General features: G+C 44.3%; 1 protein-coding gene across 1 annotated transcript in view; it reads left to right on the top strand.

Annotated features, from left to right (window-relative positions):
* Positions 1–26355, top strand: part of PCSK2 (proprotein convertase subtilisin/kexin type 2) — a 1398208-nt gene that overhangs the window by 860370 nt on the left and 511483 nt on the right. Inside the window, exon 6 of the mRNA XM_069608350.1 lies at positions 1596–1672. Coding sequence (XP_069464451.1) covers positions 1596–1672 — 77 coding nt within the window. The remainder of the gene's footprint in view (positions 1–1595; positions 1673–26355) is intronic.

Below are 26355 nucleotides of genomic sequence, written 5' to 3' on the forward strand. Positions count from 1 at the left end.
CCTGGCCAATCGCGTGTTAAACTTCCCGCGTACCCCTGTAATACACGTACCCTGGCTAATTGCGTGTTGAACTTCCCGCGTACCCCTGTAATACACTTACCCTGGCTAATCGCGTGTTAAACTTCCCGCGTACCCCTGTAATACACGTACCCTGGCTAATCGCGTGTTAAACTTGCCGCGTACCCCTGTAATACACGTACCCTGGCCAATCGCGTGTTGAACTTCCCGCGTACCCCTGTAATACACGTACCCTGGCCAATCGCGTGTTGAACTTCCCGCGTACCCCTGTAATACACGTACCCTGGCCAATCGCGTGTTAAACTTCCCGCGTACCCCTGTAATACACGTACCCTGGCTAATTGCGTGTTGAACTTCCCGCGTACCCCTGTAATACACTTACCCTGGCTAATCGCGTGTTGAACTTCCCGCGTACCCCTGTAATACACGTACCCTGGCTAATCGCGTGTTAAACTTCCCGCGTACCCCTGTAATACACGTACCCTGGCCAATCGCGTGTTAAACTTCCCGCGTACCCCTGTAATACACGTACCCTGGCTAATCGCGTGTATGACTTCACGCGTACCCCTGTAATACACTTACCCTGGCTAATCGCGTGTTGAACTTCCCGCGTACCCCTGTAATACACGTACCCTGGCCAATCGCGTGTTAAACTTCCCGCGTACCCCTGTAATACACGTACCCTGGCCAATCGCGTGTTAAACTTCCCGCGTACCCCTGTAATACACGTACCCTGGCTAATCGCGTGTATGACTTCACGTGTACCCCTGATATGCACGTTACCCGCTTTGCGTTCCTTGTTTGGCTGCCCTGTAAACTGGTCCAGAGTTAGCGCAGCCCTTTGCGATGATTTAGCGATTTTGCTGGCTTTTCCTTGCGAGAGGGCGTTCTTGGGGGCGTTACTGGCGCTGCTGCAGGGTCGCTGCGATACTCTGCGCCACGGCTGGTTTGGGAGCATGTAATCCATGAATACGCTGTGCGCGGAAATCGGTTTTATCGCACGTGCCTGGCGCAGTCAATCGCACGCGGACACTCTGCGCCAGCCGATTGCGACACTTTTCTGCGAAATTCTATGAATTACCCTGTCAATCATTTAAATCAATATCAAGATAAAACTCTGTTTCTAAAATTGTGATGGGCCTTATGCGTGAGAGCATTTTTATGCTGAAGGAAGCAATTGCAACTCTTTACATCATGGATTACTATGCATCTAGTAATGATTGTTATGTGTATGTTATTTTTGTATGTTTTGGTGGTGAACCAAACAATTGCAACTGGTTTAAGTACGGATTATCATGTATCAATTAATGTTACTATTGGGATTATTCATCACTGCTGGAATTGTTAATGAGGAGTGATATATTTAAAAATACTTGTGAACCAAAGAAGTATTAAATGAGAAATTGCATTACTTGCTGTCTTTTCAAGACACGAAGTAAACATTATATAGAGCAAGTCTAGAGAGTTCGTGAGTTTGCATTTTGAGGGTGTACATTGTTTCTCTTTGTGATTCATATCCACCCTTTTGAGGTGTGTGTTGATTGCCTTGCTGATTAAGATGCCTCTTTGTATTTCAGAACGCAGAAGCAAGCTATGACTTCAGCAGCAACGATCCATACCCATACCCCCGTTACACAGATGACTGGTTTAACAGGTACTTTTGTCGCAGTGGGACACAACTTACAATTTAAAGTAAAAATAATTGACAACTTTAATTGCTATACATATATCTCGTGCTTCTAAATCATATTATGGCAAAGCGTGTCGCCACAGCAGCACGGTAGTAAAGTTCCCATTAAGAGTCGGGAGTAGCACACTAATAGTTTACCATGGAGCTATGAATACCACGTTGGGCCTGATTCGTGGAAGTGTTTTATAATGGCGCGATTCCATAGGAAAACATTCTGCGAATCAGGTAAGTTTCTTGAAGAAGTTGTGTTGTGTGGTAATAAAATAAGGTGTCAGAGCATTTCAGTATAGGCAAAGAAGTGATGCACAGTTTGTATTTGCATGCATTTCATTGTAAACAGACATTTTGGGAAGTGGAATAACATAACACATTCTTGCACATGGTATGTATACATACTCATTGCTACACATTTTAATCCTATGCGCCTGTACCTTCTGTCTTCAGTATTTACACGTACACACATTGGGCCTCATTACGAGTCAGGCAGAATGGGTTAACGGGGTCCGCTAATGGATGCGGACCCGTTATTCCCATTCCGTCTGATTCCGAGGTCCCCTCGCGGGACCTGGTAAGGACGCCTGGTAAAACCAGAGGGCAGGAGGTTGATCGCTTTCCTCAGCTGGCTTTCTTCTATGGAACAGCTGCCCCCTCCCTCTGGGTCTTGAGCAGGACTTCCTTAAGTTACGTAAGCTCCTCAAGACATTCGACTTTACCGCCTCCTTCCCCCCTTCTTTCCTCTGCTAATGTCACAGTTGATTTGATTGGGCATCGGAGCCCTTATGCATCCTCAAGGCCATGACACCCCACACTCAATCGCCCCAGCTTCTGTCTATCTTTAGCACTGGTACACCCTCAGTACTTGAGGCGCGCACTTATCTTACAATGCACTTCATCTGGTAAAACCAGGCGTCTTTACCGGGTCCCGCGAGGGGACCAGGGAGATAACAACGGGCCGGTTGTAATCGGCCCGTTGTTAGCTCCCTGCACCCATTCCCATTGAGCCCTATGGGGGCTCGAATGGGAATTGGGAAGGTCCGGGCCCGGGTTCTCTGAGGGAGGAATTACCGGGCCCTCCTAACTCGGAATGGCCCGGTAATTCCCCATTCAGGGAACCCGGACCTGGACCCGGTTTTGGCGGCAGCCATGTCGCCAATAGCGGCATGGCTACCACCAAAGCCATATTGAGGCCCATTGTTTCTATGCTTGCATTCGAACCGTACACGACTCGCAAAACGTTCTCAATTCACGTGTCTGTCGTTTGTTCAGTTTTAATGTCTGCTTCTGTGTTCAGTGAATACAATGCTTCCTGCGCAGAAATAATATATATGTATTATGCAAATACTGCGGTCACAATCCAATTGATCATGATGATAAGTCCTCTCATATATGAACCGACCGGGCGTATTGCACGTGCAGCATATTCGAGCCACCTCAATGAATGGTATTAACACATGTGATACTGAAGCTGGCTATAATCAGTGATTGCTATGTTATTTTAGTTCGCGATTTACTATCCATCACCACAGGTGGCACTGACGCTTGCCCGGATAGTGATGTGCTGTGTCAACGGCTAGGGAGAACACGATCATGGTCTGTGGGGGGGTGGTATAGAAGAGAGGGTAGGTGAAGGGGCAGTAGGATGTGAGCAAACAGATAAACAATTAGAAAGGCAGAAAGGGGTTAAGGGCAAATAGTATGACTGTGGTAGGAGGCCTGCATGTCTAGTCCTTAATAAAGGATCTAACATCAGCAAAGGTTATCCGATATGTCAAGAACTTTCATGACAGCATTTTCTAGTACGTTTTTGAGAGGTACTATAAGTGGTGGAGCAAGGTGTTGTGATGAATTGAGATGGGTTCGATCAGGCCCTTGAATTCTGGAGACTTCTTAGCCATGTAAACCTCTGGACGTCACCCTGGTAACCAAGGGCCTAGGCTGGGATTCCCAAGCCAACTGACAGACATCCCAGGGCCAAGGGTTGAGCCTGCAGAGTGGAATGCATTGGACACAGGAATGAACCATGCAGGAGGGGAAGAACCAAAACATGGAAGTGCCAGGCCTGCATGGTTACTTGGTGAGGGCGGAGATCAAGTAGTCCCTGTTAGGTGCGATGGAACCTGGAAGAATTAACTCTGAGTAAGCTGCCTGATTCTAGTAATGCAAACACCTCTATGTTAAGAACAGGGATGCCTGAAATCCCTGTGCGTCCTGTGTCTAAGGGCAAAAGTGCTCTGTGCCTGAGAGAACATACAGAGAACCTACGCATAGTACATGAACATATATTTGCTTAAGACTTTCCAAAACCGGGTCATATGGGCTGTGTAAAGACCGGTAGGGGGTGTCTGTACTTCCGCTCTCTATATGGTAGAGGAGAGGCACAGAGGACCCCAGCCAAGATTCTCTATTACTGGTAACATAGTCGAGCAATCAAGGCCTAGCTTCTCAGGAGGTGATACGGACTGGTTCTTAAGTACAGTGTAGTCCCCGAACCCCAACAAAGGAATGTCCACACACTGTATTACTGAAAACACAGTCTGTATATAATTAATATTCAAAGGTATGTACACGATCACAATAACGCACTTTGTACTTGGAAGTCAATAATGATAAATATATACACGTCTAGTGGGGTACCACTAATGTTATCAAATCTCATTAAAGTGCATCAACTGTACGGTTAAAATGTCACACAGATCAATAACGAGTAAACCAGCAACAGAGATAGGCAGGAACGTAAGATGGTTGAAACAATAGGCAGAATGCTGGCCCCTACCAATAGGCACAGTTCTGTGTGGAGATCCCCCCACTTGGGCAACCTGTAAATAAAGATATATAGCACAAGCCCAGTCCATATATTGTCCGATAGTCTTACTTCTTCCTATTATGGTTTTACACCCCCAATATACCTGGTGGAGTAGAGTACTCCGACGATGCATCGACCGATCCTTCTTGAGTGCCTCCCTTTCAGGCGGGAGCCACGGATCGTCGAGAGGTGTCGGGGAACTTGGCGTTCGGTGTCGGGGAATCGACGGCCCTTCTTGAGTGCCCTCCTTTTAAGGCAGGAGTCGCGGGTCGGCGAGCGTCCGACGGTGAACAGGGTGAACTATGGCAGGGAAGTGGCCACTTCGTTCCTAGCGGTGCTCGTTGACGACAGAGCGTTGGCGTCCTGCAAGGAAGAGGCGTGCGGGGCACCTCGATGACAATAGTTCTGAACCGCAAAGAGATGATGAAGAACTGTGGCCCAGCAAGGGCGTTGAGTCGTCGGCATCTCTGCGGTCTGTAGGTGGCGGGAAACCCACCGGTGGATACTCTTTGGCACGTCGACGGTCGGGCCTTCTCCAGCGGGAGACAAGCGGGTGATGATGCAGACGAGAGCGTCCGATGATCAATGGAAGTTCTTAGGCAAACGGGAGCACAGCGGCTCCGGTCGGCGACGTCAGTCGTCGACAGTGGCAGACAACAGTCCGGGTGCTTCTCCTTGGAGATCCGCAGCAGTCCCCGTATCGGGTCGGCAGCCTGTCGAAGGTCTGTCTACCAGGGAGCATTGGCAAAGATCAGCTGTGCACGATGGTCCCTCGTAGCTCGGGAAGAGGGCGCCTTACCAGGTCCTCTCTGGGTCAGTCCTTGGAGGCACAGCAGCTTTCAGATTGTGAAAGAGAGCAACAGCAATTCTTCTCATCCAGCAGGGCTTCAAGGTCAAGCATCAGTTAATCCAGTTACTCGTCATAGTGGACTTCAGCTCTGGACACGATTCCTAGCAGTGAGAGGTCCCCAGATATACTGTTGATCTCCCATTAATTCCGCTGGGTCACACTCAAGTATCCAATCACGACTACGGGCATTCATGCAGGCAGCCAATCAGGCACACGAGGTATTTAGGCCATTCACTTCTCTCCAGACACTCACAAGTTATGTGTATTGGGACAAGTACCGAGCCATTCAACACTCCAAGCTACATTCATACCGATTTCGGGCAGGGTTGTCTCGGTCATTGTGTCAACCACCAGATACTAGACACACACAACACAGAATGCATATTTGTCACACACTCTATTCACCCAGGTCCCACCCACAGGAGGTACCCACAACATACATCACCGGGAAGGCTCCAGCTAGTCTGACTGGGCCTTCACAACAACACCATATATGGCACTTCCATCCAACCACCAGTCAGGGGGAAGGGACAGAGTCAGGGCTTCCCAGGACTTTGGGAAAACAAGGTAATGGGTAATAGAAAGCAAGAGGCCACCGGGGCCATCTTGTTTTCCATCAGGAATCAACTGATCCCAATGGCAGGGCCGGGGTATCTCAAAATGGAGGATACTCCACGCACCTGACAAATTCAGCATGGAGCTGCCACCAGCCCATACCCTGATCTGTGGGCCACCCACAGGTGCCCAAAAACATACACTAGGGGCACAGGGTTGTACCCCCACCCATGGGTGCCATAAGGGTATCCCACGGGTCCGTTCACCAAACCAAAAGAAAGAGAGCTGCACCGCCAGGAGTCCCACATGAACTCCTGAGCGGAAAACACGACAGAACACACGATAAAAAGCAGTAAAGGACAAGGATACGGAAGCCCTGTCCCTCCGATGCATTACCAGCATCACAGGCTGAACATGCAAATCACCAATGCGAGTCTGTGCCAAATAATGACCTAATAGCACCAAAATGAATAAGTAAAGATTGAATGTAGATCACCATTCATTCAGGTTGCGGTATTACTGTAGCATAAACTCTTTCCATATAACAAATTAGTGCATGCAGCATATGTAAATACTGGTATTTACCTAGAGGTAAGTGCAAGGTGATGGATATCAAAAGAAAAGCGCACATTTTGTGTGTAGTTAACATGACACAAACTTTGCATGACCGAACCTGGTGTTAAATAGAATGTTGCAAAGTACCCATCAAAGGATTGAGAAAAGCTATGTGACTGTGAGCATGCATTAGACAGATCACACATAGCTGAGATATGGAAACACTGTAGGATTAGTTCCAAGCAGATTATTATAATTAGTATAATTGGTTATTTATAACGCACTTAAAACCAAAGAGGTTCCTAAGCGAGGACCCGGGGTTCAAGCCTGTGTGGCTTTGCATCATTTTGCTTCCAAGACGGTTGAGGTGCCACTGAGCTGTACTACCCGTGCCTGAACACAATGCACAATGCTGTGATTTGAAGCAAAAGTACTATGAGGATAACGCCCTGTGCATGAAGTAGGTAGAATAAAGGTGCTTGTACCCAAGTAGTGGAATGTAGCCTGCTGGGCTGACCATAGAGGAGGTTCAGTGCAGACTTTCTGGGCTCATATAAAGATGAGCACAATATGGCAGATCGAGTGCAGGGTAAATCACCAACACAGTGTCCAGGAGTAGGATGTATCACATTTCTTAACCTCTTCCACTTCCACTGAGCAAGACACTAATGACCGAGATATGATATAAGTCATTTATAACGCGTCTGTTCACAAGTGTTTCTAGGCGCAACAGGACAAGGAAGGGTAGACAGAGGGAGGACAAAACAAACAATCTTATTAGGCCTTGTGTCATTCAGATCCTGCAGTTATGAGGGGGAGGGAAGAAGAGAAGTGCCAGGGGGCAGGGGGAATGCAGTGGCAAAATGGGTTAAGTGCTGACAGGGTGGTGGCTCATGTAAGTGCTGGGAGTCAGGGGACTGTAGGGTTGCTGGAAAAGTCCCTACATGGGTGGCAGGGCCAGAGGCAGTGCCATGGGCTACTGGTCATGCATGAGCCTGGTGCCAGTGAGGTTCAGTGGGTTGCCAGGTAACCAGTTAGCACAGCAGACAGGAGCATCAGCAGGGTAGAGAGAGAGAGAGAAAGTGGAAGTGAAGAGAAATGTCTTAAGTTGCTTCCGGAACCTTAGGTAGTCCTGTTCAAGTTTGAGAGAGACAGGGAGGCTGTTGCAGAGGGAGGCCTCAGCTGAGGACAAAGATCTACTCCCCACTCTCTCCCTGGAAAAGTGTCTGACCCTCAGAGCATTGGAGGTGGATGAGCGGAGGGATCATATACATTATGATTTCTTCTGTGAGGCAATGATGCAACACATATATGTGAATTTCCACTGATATCAAGGAGGTTGATGCAAAAGGATGGAGGGATAAAGCAATGGCAGATACTGATCAAAGCACAATGCCCTTGCAGTAAGTGACACTGCTGAATACTCATACACCATGTTTAAAAGGAACACTTGACATATCTTATTGTGCAAGTGCACATATTCTACAATCACTACATACTCATTCACCACCTTCTGGACAACAGTCACTTCACTTCCTCCCACTCACTGTACTTCCTCCCACTCACAGTCTGTCAAAAACGATTGCTAAACAGGTATGTAAAACTGAACCTACAACAACGTCAACAAAACCCAAATCCTGCCATCATTTCTGTACCACTCACTGCCTCCAGCAGCACATTTACGACTTCCTCCTCGGGTGACCTTCTGGCTCAAAGTAAGGAGGATGCACCCTCCACCATAACAGTCCCTCCACCACAAATGTAACTCCTGTTCAGATGACAAAGAGAAGCCAACGAGCTCCTACAACAATTGTTCCGATTCCAGAAGGAGTTGCCGGCTATCTGTCATTGGTGACAAATCATCAGCAACTCCCACTCTTTGTTTGTCAAGTGAAACATTGGTCCATTTCATCATCTTCTACCCTTTATATGCAGCTATTAGAAAGACCCATCTAATGGGAATATGAAGAGATCCGCGCAGGTGGAGGTGATGTTTGACCTTGCTGGCTACCTGATGAGGGCTTTGCCAAGGAAGACACAATCATCATTATTGTTATGTGAGCAAGAGAAAGCTGCACATATAATATAGTACATAAATGCTGGTCGTTCTGCTATTAACTAATGTATAATTGTAATTATTAGTACACGTATTGTTTTGGTCATGGCTTGATTTTACTTATTTGACTGTCGTATTAGTGGTATCATTGTATGTGGTATGTGTGTTATACCGACATTGTTAACTAATGAGTCATGTTTTCTTTGGCAAGTGACATTCTTTCTTAGCCCATTCATAGGGTATTACTGTGCAGATCTTTGTAAGAGATTTAATTGCAGGACGAATTAGTATGATTTTAGTGCGAGTCTTTTAGCCATTGGGAGTATACAAGTTATTCGATTCTTGTTATACTTATGGAATTGAAGGAACTGTGTACTTTTATTGTTGTCATGTGTTTGATGGGTTGTCTAAATCCGAAATAAAAAATCGAATGCTGCCGCCTCTCATTAGCTTTCCCTGTACAGCTCTCAAACCCCAAACCCTCATGTTATATTACATTACCTGTTTGTTCTATACCATGATGGCATTTAAAAAAAAAAAAATTGTGATCACATTACCAATTATACGTCACATGACAACTAAAGGCATGCTATTATCCTAAAGATGGAGACCGTCAAAGGTTAACAGAATCATTATCCACGGGCACACCGAACATTCTTGACATGAACATGGACAGAGAAATGTGCACACGAATATACAGCAGACATCATCCAACATTTTCCAGACTTCAGTATACACTAGATGCAGTGTTTTACGCACCGTGTGGGTTTTCACCAGAAAATCAAAGGCATTGCAGTCTTTTATTTGAAACCAATGTAGCATACACAACTGGGTGCATGCTTTGAATGCCCCTTCTACTAGTATTTATTTTTGTAGGTTGGATCTTATTGAAAAATCAATATAAACAGTAATACAGGCATGGGAAACAATTGTGTAAACGTAGTAGGCGGCAGACATTTATTTTTCCACAAATCAATAAGGAGCAGTAAACATCTATTATATTAGGTTGCTCTGGGATGTAATTTTCTGGACATACGAATCCACTGTGGGAAATTCACTGATATCCTTTAGTGAATGCGTATCTGAAGTTTGCACTTTTTTTCTCCATAACTGTTCTTTTTGGTTAGTGTTGCCGGGAACCTTGGGACTTGCTCTGAGGAGCCTGTGTGTGGAGGTTAGAATGGAACCTGCACATCTAAATGCACAATTGATCAATCAATAACATTAGGGAGAGTCAGTTTATTAGAAAAAGTAAGTTATTATTTCAGTAAAGAAAAGGTGAGAGAGTAGTAGTTTCTTTTCGTTACTAGCAGGAAGCATAAGGAAGAGGGTGGGCCTCAAGTGTCCTACTCCTGTTGGTTTCTTGAGGTCTTCTCTCAGTTCTCAGAAGTGTAATTAAAGAATAACTAAATAAATATGCAGTGTATTGTTGTGCAAGGCACATTTCAAAACAGTCCCGAAAATGAAGCAGCTGGAAAAAGCTTTCTGCACTTTAATAATGACACATGCATCTCACATCGCATGATGCATTACATGACCAACCCAAGTTGATACAAACTGGAGGTAAACATATTTTTAAAAAAAAAAACAGCTATTGAATCCCATTAGGGAATGTAAGGTTACTTGGTTTGGGACAGAATGAAATGTCAAACCATGCACGGAGTCTCTAGACAATGTTCACTCAGCACAGAGTACACGATCACACACATTCATGCATTTGAACTGGTCACACATTCAATTTAATCATTTAGGTATCATTGGGTACCACCTCATAGAAGGGTTTCCGAAAAAGAGCATCTTAGCTAATATTTTAGGATAATTGATGCTTACATTTCATCCCATAAACTCAGCAAGTAGGTGGGTTGGGCTCAGTGTCATTATCCCATTATACTGTTTCAAATTATCAGCTCATCCTCATAGTCCACACCCTGTCCTCACAGACTCATTCAACACAAAATGTGCTGTGATCAGTCCTTTTCACCTCCAATGATGTCTTTATCAGTGTGGTGGTGGCAGGAAGGAGACACAAGTCATAAAAATATGGAGAGGGAGAAATTAACCCAAACAGGCACAATCTCCATTCACAATGGAATGGAATAATATATACAACAATGTCAACTGAGTGACTCACGACTATGTGCATAGGATTCTGAAAATCAAAGTCTGTTCTCCACCCACTGGGTAAAAAATAAAGTCTCCAACTCCAAATACATGAATCAGGCAGAAGACAATACTAAATAACGAGATAAGACAAATGGCAAATGACTACGGTATGCAATTGGGACACTGGATAGTAGGGAGAGTGACTAGGATAACATATCAGGATGCAATACCTGGATAAAGGACTGAGATTAATGATTAGGATGAGAGAAAAGGTACTAGGAAGCTAGTACATGATACTTGGATGAGGGAGAGAGGCTAGGATGAGAGACTAGAAACAGGATGAGTCTTTAATGAGGGAGTAGGACGAGAGATGTTCATGAACAATGAGGATGAGGTAGAAGGACTAGAATCTGGTTCTAGGAAGAGAGACAAACTAGAAAGAGGGACTAGTACAATGGACTAGGCCAGGAATGCAAGAATAGACACTAAAAAAGAACCAGAAGTGGGTTAAGAGACTAGCATTTAAATGAGAAACTAAGATTAGGCTAGAGACAAGGAATGGGATTAGCATGGTACATAAGGTTTATGAGTCGGGTGAGAGACAGGGTAGGATGAAGAGCTAGGACAAGGAACCACCAGAAGCCAGGACACATGCAGACTTGAAATCCGCCTCTACAAAAAGGAAAGGACCAGAAAACAAGCCTTCTCTGCCGACACCTCAAGACTATGGAACCTCCTCCATATCAGCATCAGACTATCCCCCACACTCCGAAAATTCAGAAAATAACTCAAGACCCACCTTATCAAGGAGACTTTCCTCCTGAACAACTAGGCCCATTACATTACCCCTCGCACCACCTGACTCATTGGACACCATCTACCAATCTCCTCCCCACCACTCGGTCCAGCTGCACCCCTCCTATGTGACCCTCTGTATCCTACCTCCATTGTATATCTGTTCTGTTACCTCTGAAAAGCGCTTGGTTATGCATCTCTACTGTTGTATACCTCTGTAAAGCACTCTGTTGTGAACCTGCATTGTTGTGTACCTCTGTAAAGCACTCTGTTGCTTCTCAAAGCTAGGCATGCGCTCAATAACCATAATATTACCATAATATGTCAATTGCCTTGATACATCACACTTATCCCCTTACTGTTGGTGTTGCTCAAAGGTCAGTTCTTCCACTCCTCTTCACCCTCTATACCTCTCCTCTTGGCACAATGATCTCCTCCTATGACTTCTCCTGTCAACTCTTGGCTAAAAACACTCAGATCTTTATTTATTTATTTATTTATTTATTCACATTTGTTGAGCGCACATCAGACCGTAGGCATCGTGGCGCTAGTTACAGTGTTGCTTACTTAGTTACATTCAGTTCATGTAGATATACTTTTTTACAGATATGCAAGTGCAGCAGGAGTACATGAAAACGGGTTCAGTTGAACAGGGCAGTTTTGAGCTTTTTTCGGAATGAGAAAAGAGATGTGTCAGCTCTAAGGTCAGTAGGAAGGGAATTCCAGAGTTTGGGTGCGAGGAAGGGGAAGCCTATACCTCCTGCTTTTGTTCTGTTGATGCGAGGTATTGCAAGTTGGTTCGTGTATTGTGCTCTTCTAGGTCTTGTGGATTGATATCTACCTATCGTGTCAGATAAGTAAGAGGGAGCTGTGAGGTTGATACATTTGTGGGTGGTTGTGAGAATTTTGAAGGAGATGCGGTCTTTGACTGGGAGCCAATGAGCTGCTATTCTGGCTTGTGTGATGTGTTCACTTTTTGGTATGCTGAGGGCTGCTCTGAGAGCGTTGTTTTGAGTAGTTTGGAGCCTAGATAAGTTTTTTTGCGAGGTTCCGGCTAGGAGCGCGTTACAATAGTCTAGCTTAGCTCCTATAGTTGCTCGGGCGATGGAGAGGCAGCTATCCTTAGTTAGGAATGGTTTTATTGCGTTAATGAGTTTCGTAGTAAGTGCTGAGGCCGAGACTATGGCGCTGACTTGTTTGTCCATGGATAGTGTTGCGTCTATGTGAACCCCCAGTGTTTTGACTGAGGATAGGACAGGGATAGTACAATTGTCTATGTTGAAATTGATGTACAGTGGGTTGAGGTTGGAGAGGGTGGATTTCTGTCCTAGAATGAGGATTTCGGTCTTGTCCCCATTCAAGCAGAGGCCGTTAGTGGCCATCCATGCTTGTATGGTAGAGTAGATTTGCTGTAGTGTAGAGGCGTCTAGGTGATAGTTCCCTGTCAGGGGGAGGAGAACCTGCGTGTCGTCGGCGTAGTTTGTGTACGTGATCCCTAGCGCGTCTAGTTTATCAAATAACGGTTTGGTAAAGAGGTTATAGAGCGTGGGGGCAGTGCAGGAACCTTGTGGTACCCCACATTGGATGATGGAGGGTGCAGCATGTGCTATGTTGGAGAACACTTTCATCGCTCTTCCCTCTAAGAATGATGTTACCCAGGATGCTGCGTCCTTTGAGAAGTGTGCTGCGTGTGTCAGGTGGCTGGTAAGCGTAGTGTGGTCTACCAGATCGAACGCCGCTGAAAGGTCAAGGAGGAGGAGGAGGAGGGCGGGCTTGCCTTTGTCTAGGATGTGGGTGATTTCATTTTTTAAATCTAGAAGGGCAGTTTCAGTACCGTGTCCCTTGCGGAATCCGGATTGCCTTTTACCCAGGATTGCGTTCAGTTCGAGGTATAGTTGAATCTGTTTGTGTGCGGCCTTGTCAAGTAGTTTCAAGAGGAAGGGGACTGTGGTTATGGGTCGGTAGTTGTTAGGGTTGGCAGGGTCTAGGGTCGGTTTTTTTAAGAGAGGGCGGACCCAGGCCTCCTTAAGGCTGTCTGGGACTATGCCCGTTTTGAAAGATGCATTGATGAAGGCTGTGATAAGGGGGGCGAGAGGTTCTGCGCAATCTTTGATGATTTTTGGGGGGCATACATCACCCTTACATTGTGATGGTTTGATGTGTCTGAGAATGTCAGTGACCTCGGTTTCTGAAATTTCGGTAAATGCACATTTGGGCACGTTTCTTACTGTTACATGAGGTTTTGTCTGTGCATGTTCACTTTGTTTGGGTAAGGTTTTGAAGTGGTGGGATATTTTGTTTTGGAGGAGGTTTATTTTTGTAAGCATGGCTGATTGGATGCCTGTACACCATGCCTCGTCTTTGACGATCTCATCAGGGCATGTAGGTGGTACGGTTAGCTCTTTGAATATATTGAAAAGTTCTTTGGAGTGGGAGTTGGCATTGGAGATGCGGTTGTTGTAAGTTTCTGATTCAGCACGGAAGATTGCGTTTTTGTATTTTTTTGCTATGGATTTGAAGTTAGCTTTAGTGGTATCGCATGGGTTAAGCTGCCAATTTTTTAGGGCTAGACGTTTGTCTTTGCGCATGGTCTGGAGTTCCTGAGTGAACCAGGAATTGGAATGGAAGGATTTTTTTTCTTTTTTGATTTCTAGTGGGGCAGCAGTGTTGACAGCCATTGTGATGGTGTCTTTGAATATTTCTGCGAGGATGTTGGGGTCATCGGAGAATGGGGGCGCTAGGCAGGGTAGGTTGAGGAGTGCACTGATATTGTCTGCAGTGAGTTTTTTAGCGCTTCTCGCTGCGGTCGCCGGCGCTTTAGTAAGCACTTTAGTGCTTATTAAGATAGGGATGTCAAATAGGAGAAGGTTGTGGTCTGTCCATGGGAGGCTAGTATTGGAGGTGATGGCTGTGTTACAGTTGTGGTCTACGATCCAATCTAGGATGCGTCCTTTAATATGAGTAGGTGAGGTGCTCTTTTGAGTGAAGCCTAGGTCTTGGAGGTCCTTGGCTAGAGAGATAGCAGTTTTGTCCTTGGAGTCGTTGAATCCTAAGTTAAGGTCACCTATGAGTAGTGATTTAGTGGATTTTTTAAAGTTGTTTCTTAGGAGGTGGTTGACTTGACCTATGAAATTAGCGGTTGGGCCGGGTGGACGGTATATGGTGTGAATATTTATTGTGCTGTTTGGGGAGAGTGCTAGTTTGACTGATAGGATGTCTATATTATCTTCCTCTTGGTGGGGTATGGCTCTGATGGAGAGGGTTTCTTTGTGAATAATGGCTACCCCCCCTCCTGTTCTGGCTATCCTGTCTTGTCTAAGGATGGCATACCCTTGTGGTAGGGCTAGTGAAATGGCTGGGCCTGAGGCTTCGTTAAGCCATGTCTCTGTGATAGCGAGTAAGTCTAGGTTTTGGGTAGTTATTAGGTCATTTACTTCTAATGCGTGGGCATTGAGTGATCGTACGTTAATTAAGGCGCATTTGTAAAGCGTTGGGCAAGGGTAAGAGATTTTTGAAGGTATGGTGTGGGTGTCTGCTTTAGGTACAGTGGTATATTGCGAGTAGGGGTTACTGCTCGGTGTGGTGAGTGTGTGTTTAAATTTGTGGCATATGGATGAGTTATCATGGATGTGGAGTGTGTGCACTTTATGGGTGCGTGAGCTGAGTCTGCTGTTTCTAAGTGGTATGTGTGTAGGTGTGGCATAGTGGTGGATAGGGATGGTGCGGGCTCGGAGTCTGTCTAATCTGAGGTTGAGGTTAGGTATCATTAGTGTTGTGTTAGTTGGGGTGTGTGAAGGCTTGGGCAGGGGGTCCGATGGGTGTAATCGATGGTGCGGGCTGATTTGGTCGTGGTGGGGGTGCTTTAAGGTCGAAGGGTGTGGTGAGATTGTAAATGTGAGTAGCGTGCTAATTAAGCAGGTGAAGACGGGAAGAGAGCACATAGCAAAATAGCAGTGTCAGCCTGCCTAGATTCAATATCACAAAAAAGGGCAAAATGCAGTGTTTAGGCAACAAATAGCAGTGTCAGCCTGCCTAGATTCAATATCACAAAAAAGGGCAAAATGCAGTGTTTAGGCAACAAATAGCAGTGTCAGCCTGCCTAGATTCAATATCACAAAAAAGGGCAAAATGCAGTGTTTAGGCAACAAATAGCAGTGTCAGCCTGCCTAGATTCAATATCACAAAAAAGGGCAAAATGCAGTGTTTAGGCAACAAATAGCAGTGTCAGCCTGCCTAGATTCAGTATCACAAAAAAGGGCAAAATGCAGTGTTTAGGCAACAAATAGCAGTGTCAGCCTGCCTAGATTCAGTATCACAAAAAAGGGGCAAAATGCAGTGTTTAGGCACAATAAGGGGCATTCAGGTAGCATATTGCGGTGCAGGCATTGTAGCTGCATTGAATCACAGTATGGCTATGGAGAGGTGCGTAGCCGTGAGTGAGTAGAACAAGTTATTAACACAATTGTCACGTGCTGTTCTTGGATGTAGGTGTGTAGGGCAACAGCCAGGTGGTAGGGTTATGCGCATGGGGGGGAGTTGGCCAGCGTGATATGCTGCTGGTGGGCTTACCCGTTGACCTAAGGGGCTCAAAGGCGATGGTTAGTGGACCTGGGGCAGCGAGTCCCCCAAGCTGGTGCTCTCCTGTGAGGTTCAGGGGGACTGGCAGAAGCAGGAACGGCAGGAAACAGGCTCGAAACAGGCAGCAGCCTTGCCTTCGTGTGCCTTGGATGGAGTGGGCCGGCTTCGCCTGCCGGCAGCCAATGGGGATGAAGATAGGCCAGTAAGCCAATCGGATGGCTACTGGAAGCTGGATTCGGCCGAGGGGGCAGCAAACATCGGGCGGGCGGCCATCTTTGAGTTATTAGGTACCTCGTGTACCTTAATGGTGGCAATGGGCTTGCATGAGCCTTTTAAGGCAGGAGAGTAATGCAGTAGGAACTCTGCATTTGGGAATCAACGTGTGCTCGCCTGCAGTAATATACAGGCTAATGTTGCATTTTTTCCAGCACGTGCGCAAGGGACATCAGCGCTTACCGAATCTTCGTGAGAGCAGATGGGCATGTGTGTGTTCCTCCGTGGGTCCGCTGCGCCTGCAGGGACATGGCCTGGAGCTCCTGCTTCTCATTTCCCTTCTTATCTGACAAACTACGGTAAAAAATGTCTAACTCTTTCTCCACCATCAAATACTGGATGGCATATCACTCACTCATGCTCAACTCCACTAAGAATGCCTTTCTCTACTTCCCATCAAACAGGCAATCTCTTCCTTTCCTCCATCTATTCTTCTCTCCTGACCACCTTCCCTACTCTGCTTCTGGTCCAACTTGGGTGTCATTTTCGACCCAGCTCACAACTTCTCGCTCTTCATCTCCAAATCTGCCATTGCAGCCACTTAATCTCCTCAACATCAGAAAAATAAGACATCTTCTCCTCTTCAACACTGCTAAGCACATCATCACCTCTTTTATACTGTCTCAATCAGAATACAGTACCAGCCTCTGCCATGGCCTTCCCAACTATGCTTTTTTAGCTCTCGACAAAGTCCTCAACCTTGCTGTCCATACACACTTTAACCTTCCCTGCTTCACCTACACCTCCCCAGCCTGTCATCGGTTAGGCTGGATTTCTATGATACAGAGAACAAAGTATAAACTCATTCTCACCATCTTCAAAACTATACACCCTACCCATCAGCCCATCTCGCTCACTACGACCATCCTGAGTTTAGCTCCTTGCCACCTCTTGTGCCCCGCGAGGTGATATGACTCATGCTTTCTCTAATTTAGCAACTAAGAGAGAGGCCTTATGGTCCAAATTCATTAAATTAGAAAGAATTTCCAAAAAAGAAATCGACAAATATTGGGAAAAGGTCTCATTAGAAAATATGTTCAAAATGACCGGGTACCAAGAGGCCTGAGAATATTAATTTTTCCCAATTCTAGTAATGATCAAGATAAGGACTTAGCTGAAGCATGGGAGGCCAATTTGAGCAACAGCTCAATGAAAATGATGGATCTACTATCGAGAAATTGGCACATTCATTTACACCAGTTTTAGTTTTTTGGAGACTCAGTATTAAAAATACAATCAACATCTAATGGCGCATAGTCCTGGAGTTTTCTTCGTTGTGTTCTATCATGTAATGATGGTTTAGGCTTATTACTGTCTAAATTCCAGTGAACTGAGACACAAATGTATATATGGTTCTGCTGTAATATATCCTTAAACTAATAAATAAAGCACAAAAGTAATTAAGGATTCACAGGAGTCACCTACCGGATCAACTTTAAAAGCCCCACTAGTGATTGACTCATTTACAAGTTGACATTAAGGCTGACCCAATACCTTTTGATCAATACAATAAACATGGCAGCATACCATAAGAACCCAGAGGAAGATACCAATAACCTCTTCACCCCACAAGGTGATATGTCCATTCTTTCTCTAACTTAGCAACTAAGAGAGAGGATTTACAGTCCAAATCCATTAAATTAGAAAGAATTTCCAAAAAAGAAATCAACAAATATTGGGAAAAGGTCTCATTAGAAAATTATGTTCAAAATGACCGGGTATCAAGAGGTCTGAGAATATTAATTTTTCCCAATTCTAGTAATGATCAAGATAAGGACTTAGCTGAAGCATGGGAGGCCAATTTGAGCAACAGGTCAATGAAAATGATGGATCTACTATCGAGAAAAGGGCACATTCATTTACACCAGTTTTTGTTTTTTGGAGACTCAGTATTAAAAATACAATCAACATCTAATGGCGCCTAGTCCTGTAGTTTTCTTCTTTGTGTTCTATCATTTAATGACGGTTTAGGCTTATTACCGTCTAAATTCCAGTGAACTGTGACACAAATGTATATATGGTTCTGCTGTAATATATCCTTAAACTAATAAATAAAGCACAAAAGTAATTAAGGATTCACAGGAGTCGCCTACCGGATCAACTTTAAAAGCCCCATTAATGACTGAATGTAAAGAGGTCTCAGTCCTCAGACAGCCTTGTGGATGATGCAAAGGGTCTTGCAGTGCCTGGGCTTGAGGCCAAGGATAAGTCTTGCACTCCTATTCTGGATTAGTTGAAGGGTGCAAAGGGAGGAAAGAGGCAGGTTGAATAAGGTTGAATAAGGTTGAATAAGACACTATTGCACTAGTCAAGCCTAAAGAGAACCAAGGCTCTGGAGAAACTGTGCTTCTGAAAAGGAAGATGAGGAAAGGTAGAATGCCCCTGAGGAGATGAAGCTGAAAATGTTACTTCTTGGCAAGGTCCGTGATGTGTGGAGAGAAAGAGAGAGATGAGTCAAAGATGATCTCCAGATTTTTTGCCTCACAAGTGGTGAGAGGAGAGTACCCAAGGAGTCTGGCCCAAGAAAGAGGGGAAACAAGGAGCAGGCCTCCCAATGAGAAGGGCCTCTGTCTTACTGGCATTAGGGCAGAGATCATTGACAGAACAGCATGCCTGAATAGCAGTCAGGCAGTCAGGTATGAGGGAGGAAGAGGAGGCGGTAGGGGAAGGCAGCATGAAAGAGAGCTGTGTGTCATCTGCGTAACACTGGAAATGAGGGGAGAAAGTGGAGATCAGGTGGGCCAGAAGGGACAGGTAGATGTCAAAGTGCCATGGGGATAGGATAGAGCCATGAGGGATGCAACATGTAGAGAGTGAGGTGGAGGAGAGAAAAGGACCCATTTGCATCTGGGAGGTACTGTTAGAGAGGAAGGAGGTCAGCCATGCCAGTTCCCTGTCGGTGGTGATGCCTACGATATCATGGAGATGCTTATGAGGATAGAGAGGTTGACAGTGTCAAATGTAATAGAAAGATTGAGGAGCATCAGAACAGAGGGAGTGTTAGAGTCCAGGTTAGAGAGTAGGTCTTCACAGGTGTTCAGGAGAGCAGTTTCCATGCCTCTGACTGCCCTGAAACTGGACTGGTGGTCATGGAGGCAGCCAACCATTTCAGTGTGGGTGGCCAGATGGGGGATTACATGCTTCTCCATGAGTCTTTCCAAAAACTGGGTGATAGCAAGAAGGGTCAGCGGATGGCTTTTTTAGGAGAGGGTTCACAAGAGACTGCTGAAGGCATTGAGAGAATGGGCATGTGTCAAAACGTGGTTTCAGGGGTCAGCCAAGGTTGGGGCAAGGGTGGTGATGTTGTCCTTGATGGTTCTGGAGGAGCAGGGGAGCACTTATTTAGAGGATACTTTCATAGAGCGGACAACTCTCGATATCACATCTGGTGCAATGGGGGAAAGAGATGAGAGTCTGAGGGGTAGAGGGGCCAAAAGAAGTGAGAGAAGACAGGGGTTTGGGGGCAGCAGGTGACAGAGAGGACAGGAAGTCAAGAATTTTGGAGGAAAGTGGGTGGCCAGTGCAGAGCAGAGGTCCCAGGTGGGAGGAGGATATGAGGAGACTGCAGGAGGATTGGCAGGTTCCTTCCAGATTTTAAAGAGTTCAGCCATGTTATTGGTGGCTCCAGAGATGAAGGCTTGGACATGAGTCCTATTATTGGAGCAGATGGAGAGACAGTATTGCCTTTGGAGTAGGTGGCAAGCCAGTTTGTGTTGTTTCAAAGCGGCTAAGTCAGAGTCATACCAAGAGTTGCATTTGGAGGCAGGCTTCATACAGATCTTCAGGACCGGGGTAAGGATACACAGGGTGTTTGTTATAGATAGAGAGATGGAGATTAGTTAGAACAGAGTCAGAAGGAGAGTCCAAAGAAGGAGCGGAGGAGGAATGAAGGAGGAAGCAAAAGCAGCCACTGACACAGCTTCGTCAGCCGAATGAAAGAGATGGAGAGTGGCAGTGCGGGGGGACGAGTCTGGGGACAGGGGAGGTCAAGGAGGGAAGAGAGGAGAGAGTAGTCAGACCACGAGAGAGGGCTAGTGAGAGGATTGGAGAGAGCAATGACTGTTTAGATGAGAGTATCCAAGGTGTGCCCGGCAGAGTGGGTTGGGTGCAAGGGAAGTATAGTGAGTGAGAGAGTGTCACAGAGGTCATCGAAGAGAAGAGTGGCCACATCAGTCGAGATGGATGTTGAAGCCCCTGAGAAAGATGTGTTTGGGGAGAAGGCAAGAAGAGAAGAGGAGAGGTCAGACCATTCTGAGAGGAAGAGGGAGGTAGGTCTGTGGGGTCTGTAGATGGTAGTGAGAGTAACATAGAAAGTAGGAGAGGCAGACATCCTTCAGACTAGGCTTACAAAGGATGAAAAGTTTGAGTTGGAATGATGGATGCAGGAACCGACTCATGGAAGATCAGAGCCACTCCACCGCCAGTCCGGGAGGGTCTGTGGTTTGAAAGGGTCTTGTAGCCCTCGGGAAGAAGAGTGTCAAAAGCAGTGATGGAGTTCGCCTTGAACCATGTCTCAGTGAGGGCAAGGACATCAAGGTCAAGGTCTTGAAGGAGGAGTATTTGATAGCAGAGTGGGAATTGAGGTTAGCTATGTGAAGTGGGTTGACCCCTTTAAAAGATTTGCGAGGGGGGGTACAGTGGTAGGGTGCCACCACTGGGGGTCAGAAGGGATGAGGGACAGAGGGGTGGAAGAGAGGGTGGGAAGTTGGAGAGGAGAAGACACCTGTCAAGAAAGAGGAGGTTGGGCTGAGAGCTCTAGGCCATGAAAGTGCCGTTATGATAGACATTAACGGTGCATTTGGAAGATGAAAGTGAACCAAGAGAACTTCCTATCTGATGCCGCCAGTAATGGTTGAGGAGGAGAAAGGGGAGAGGGCATAAACCAAATGGGGGGTACAAAGGTTAGGCGAGGGGACAGTGAAAAGAATGTCAGTAATAGTCTGTCTGAAGGAAGCATTGGTGTAGGTGTCTGCGATGGGCAGACCCGGGCTGGATCTCAGGAGTGCCTTTTTTAGTTTCTTCCTTTCAGACTTTGTGAAATAGGGTGGATAGGAGACGTAGAAGCAGTTAGAAATGATAGGGGAGATGGAGAGCACCATGGGGGCAGAGACAAGAGCGGGGGAGGTCATAGCATATCAGGGGAGAGAGTCAGAGGCACTATGCAGCAATAGTATCACACCAGGCAGCCAGACTACAAAAATCAGAGGGTACACTAGAAATGCTCAGATTTACAGATCATTAACAAGTTTGTAAATTCGAATTTAGCAGAATGAGCTCAAAAACAGTATGACAACGATGGGTGCACAATTGGAATGTACTCCTAAATTCGAAATTAACAGAAAACAATCAAAAACATTACAAAAACAATGAGTACACAGTTGGAAGCAGAGACAATGCAAAGAGGTATACATTAATAATGTTCTTTTCTTTTGAAGCAGGAAGTTTAGAGAGCAGTAGAGGTTCAATCATTACGAGGCACATTATAATGAACAGTACTGTTGGTGCGGAGAAGATAATATTGCAGAATTTGTCTTAAAACACAATCATGATTTGTTGCGCATGGGTTATAATTGCAGTCTCCATACATTTGAGGAATCTGTAGTTTGCAGAAACTTTGCTTCTGCTTTGTCTCTCTAAGCTATCCAAAATATTCCTCCTACATTCACACGGCAGATTAGGTGAAATAACAACTTTGGGAAGCAATCAAAGGCTTCACTTGATCCCCTACTTGTGACTGTAGATTATAATGGGCTTTGAATTATCAGGCTGGACAAAATACTGCTCACACTGATGAACCCAACCCTAGATATTGGGATTGAAATCCTAATATTTCACAACCTAGATGTGTAAATTGTCCCTAATACTGGCCTCATAGTCTGCACCCGGAACACTTGAGAACATTCTCACTTTGACTCAGAAGGAGTTTTGGGAACATCTATGGACCTTTGCAATGTAATTACGCTCCAGGTGACAGGGCTAGTTCATCTAGTCACTTTTGATGGAAGAAGCACGGTTCATATGCTGCAATTCAGGGCCCTAGAGGCAGAACCAACGGAGGTCTTCTGCTTACTGTGCAGCCCATTGCATCTTGTGTAGGTGAAGCTCTCGACAAATGATATCTTAGCAGGCTTAGTACGTTGGAAATCCCCTACAGGCGGAATGATGACCTTGCTCATAGTGAACATTTATGACCTAGCCCCGGCCTCACTGACCTCAAACAAATTATGAAAATGACCGAAAACATAATTAAAATGTATACCATCAATCTGACACCCATTATTGTTCCCACAGACTTTAATGTCCCTGACCAATATCCACCCTTTAATGGCCCAGGCTGTCCCTGTGCCTCTTCTTTGTTAAACTGAAGTTAACAGAAAGGGACTAGCATGGGCCAAGCTACTCAATCACTTTGACCTACATATACTTAATTGCAGTTTACTTTGGTCCATTATAATTGGATTTCCACTCATAGCACTTCCACTCTTGACTATGCCATTGTGCATTCATCTCTTTTTTCCTGTTAGAGATATGGAAGTATTGGCCTGAAATGAAAGTGATTCCATTCCGCTAACTATTGTTATTGATTGTAATGTGTCACCACCTGGTGTTGATACTGTAGAGGTGGCGGAACCTCTGGTGCTAACCGTATTAGTTGGCAGGCTTCTAATCTCATAAAAGCCACCTACATGTTTGAATCACTTATATCTCAACTTTTCATGAATGTCAATTGGCAAAAAAACAACAACATTCAGTCAGACCAGATTATTACTTTGTCTTCTAATGACCTCACAGTCCTTAACTCAGAAGGAATTACCCATTGCAGAGTGAGTTATATCTGTTCTGCTTATCTGAAAATTATCACCCTGATTTCGAGGTATGGGTTCTCAAAAACCTACAAATGCTAGAGAAACTCATCATCTTGCCTTTTCAAAAAATTATAATCCCTATAATTATAACATTCTGATTGCCAAAAGGACCCTAAGGCAGGACATTTTCAGACTAGCATCTACTTCTACATCCATGCCAGACCTAATCAATGCCACTCTGGCAAGGAACTTATCATATCGCATTTGGCTTAGAGCCCATAAAAAAAAACTTCAAAAGGGAAATTGGAACAGATTGGTCTTAGCACTCAAAGCTAATGATACTTGGATGTTTTGGAAACTGGTTTACGGTCGAAATGCATAGAATCTTATGATAGGGGCTTCTAAGTCAGATTGCAAAACTTTTAAATCAAACTCAATTGGCATTAAACTATTGACCAAAGTCCACATTGAAGTTAATTCCATCAATTGGACACTTACACATCCTTGTTCTGATATCTATAACATCATTATGTCTATCAAATCTTCAAGAGCTCCAGGTCCCGATGACATCTGCACTGCTCTCATTATGCAGAATCCCAGACATTGAATCAATAACACTTGAGTGATTAGCGCAGAAGAGCAACTGTCTGCCACTTTGGACTGACTGCTTCACCGTCCCGGCCATAAAAGATGGCCTCAGTCTAACCCTGGTAATTATAGAATTCTACCTATGCTGGATGCCCCAGCCAAAATGTTCACTCATATACTGTTAGATGAACTAAAAAGCTGGGTTGAAGAGCATAACATTCTCCCACTGAATCATTCCACGTTATCCAGACATCATTCCACCATTGACAATATACTTGCTTTGACTCACTGCATCGAAAGTGCTTGGCAGATCAGACATCTCCTGATTAACAGAGCTTAGGGTCCTACAAAACACTCTTAGACTGCTCGCCACATACTCAGCCACTAATGGTTTAAGAGTGAACCTCTAGAAGTCTAAGGACATGATTTGTAACCCTGGTCACTCCCTAAAAAAACTAAATCATATATTGGGTCTTTAGACATCACTAATTTAGAGATAGTTATGTATTATGTCTACTTGGGAGTCACTATCGATGACAGGCGTAAATGGTCGACTCATCTTGACAATGTGACCTACACTGTTCAGCACCTAATAGGTGAAGGAAATGGGTTAATTGCCAATCATGGTGGAAACACTTTAAAATCAGTTGTTATGATTAACACCATGAACATCTTGCCTAAAATAATATATGCACATATAAAGAAATTTAAACAGCTAGAGATTCACTGTCTCACATCTTTGTTTATACTACCTATTCAAGTTCCCACAGAATACTTTCTCCTTGAGTTTTGGATTAATGGGGTTATTCTGGTGATTATGAAATTCTACTCCTAACACTTTACTGCGTGTAACTGTGAATGGTATGTCTGCACCGAATGTGGGAGGACGCCCTTTCTATCTTGTACAGCTAACACAGGTAGCTAATGGTGTGATCGCATTTCTGTGGCACCTAAAAATGTTAATAATGAAATCCCATCACTCTGAACATAATACAGTGGATCTCGGGTCCAAATCCTCTAGTGCCGAATCTTTTCCAATGTATATTAATGCCTTTCCTAATAACTGTTTTCTCAGTATATACCTCAGGATGAAAGTAACTTTGCAAGACACCAATGCAGTTGTTGGGGCTCAGCCCACATTCCCTAGAAGAGATCACCACTGTAGGATTTGTAGCTCGCCTGTTTTGGAATCTCTAAAACATCTTACATTAGATTGTGAGGGTCTGGCACACCTGCAGAGAAATATTTCCTTAGCTTATTGAAATCCTGGTCTTTTTATTAACTTAAAAGAGTTGGCTTCGAAAGTTTTCTTCCATGGAAATGATTTGGGATTAATGTATTATCTATCCAAATACTGTATATTTATAAAAATCTGCTAGATCTGTTAGTGTCATAATTTTATCGTTTGTGATTTACTGTATTAACTTTTGTATTGTCTTGAGGTTTTATCTTTGGTTTGATATGTATACATAAAAAAAAACGTATTGGTTATATTATACTTAATACAAAATAACCTGTAGGTCTTAGTTACTGTGTATTAAAAATACAAATATATCAAAAAACCATAAATAAGGGTAGTTTGTCTGATTTTATTTTTCTCCTACGTTTTGTCTTTTTACAGAAAATAGCAAATGTGCCAAACAAAATCCCTAGATTCTCAAATTAACAGATGATAACATGCAGGCTTTTCAGATTTTTCTTGAAAAGGCCTCATGTCAATTACACGTTAGCATACACTCTTGCAACAAAAATTGCACCTCATCAAATAATTGTTAGATAATTATGATAATCCAGCAAGAATGTAACCCTCTCAAATTAGATTCTCATGGAATGAAAACAGGTTAGCATTGTTTCAACCTTTGTTGATTTGACTAAGAACAAGCACATTTTGTTAAAGTTTCCTTGTAATTGAAACTATTTAATCAGCACAGATGATAATAATAAACTCTAACACCAATGATGCACTGATTGTTTATTTACCAGTACGATTACAGAAGTTATCTGATGCATTTAAATGCATGTTTTTTTTCTAACATTTGACAAAGTATGAGTGACGAGCTCCAACTCGGCTAACAATCTGTTTCTCCACAACACATTTATTTTAATACATGTATGTTGGAGACCTGATCTAACTGCTCAATGTGATTAACCCAGTACAGTATTTGATTATTGTATTACACCAGACTATGTTTAAGTATAATTGCAACCTGCCAGATTAATCATTTTAATTTTCATTAGTTTATTAAATTGGGAAGTTCCAAATTCAAAAGTAGGCATGTAATACCAATCAACAATGTGGGTCATGGTGTCCATTAAAACTCTAGGTTGCAACCAGAGTTCTTTTTAACAAACTATCAGGCTTCCCATGACTCTTCTGTTGGATGATCTATAAGTACATTTCAAATTCTACCAAGGCCACACCACCTGGTCTAGCATACCCTAGTACACAGCCCAACATTCTGAACAAGAATAAGACTGTATTCTTAGCATTTGGTGTTATTAAAATACTAAGTCAAATCCAAATGTGGTCCCCTAACTTTATGTTGAGGTAGTCCCCAACAATGTTATAACAGTTACAGGGCACTTGCTAGAGAACAAAGAAATAGCCTGCCTGTCACGATGTCACTAGTTTACAAAATATACATACATGAATGTGTGTGACTCAAATCTATTTACAAATACATT

This window comes from Ambystoma mexicanum, chromosome 4q (assembly GCF_040938575.1).
Source record: "Ambystoma mexicanum isolate Mex_15411 chromosome 4q, UKY_AmexF1_1, whole genome shotgun sequence".
Taxonomy (NCBI): Eukaryota; Metazoa; Chordata; class Amphibia; order Caudata; family Ambystomatidae; genus Ambystoma; species Ambystoma mexicanum.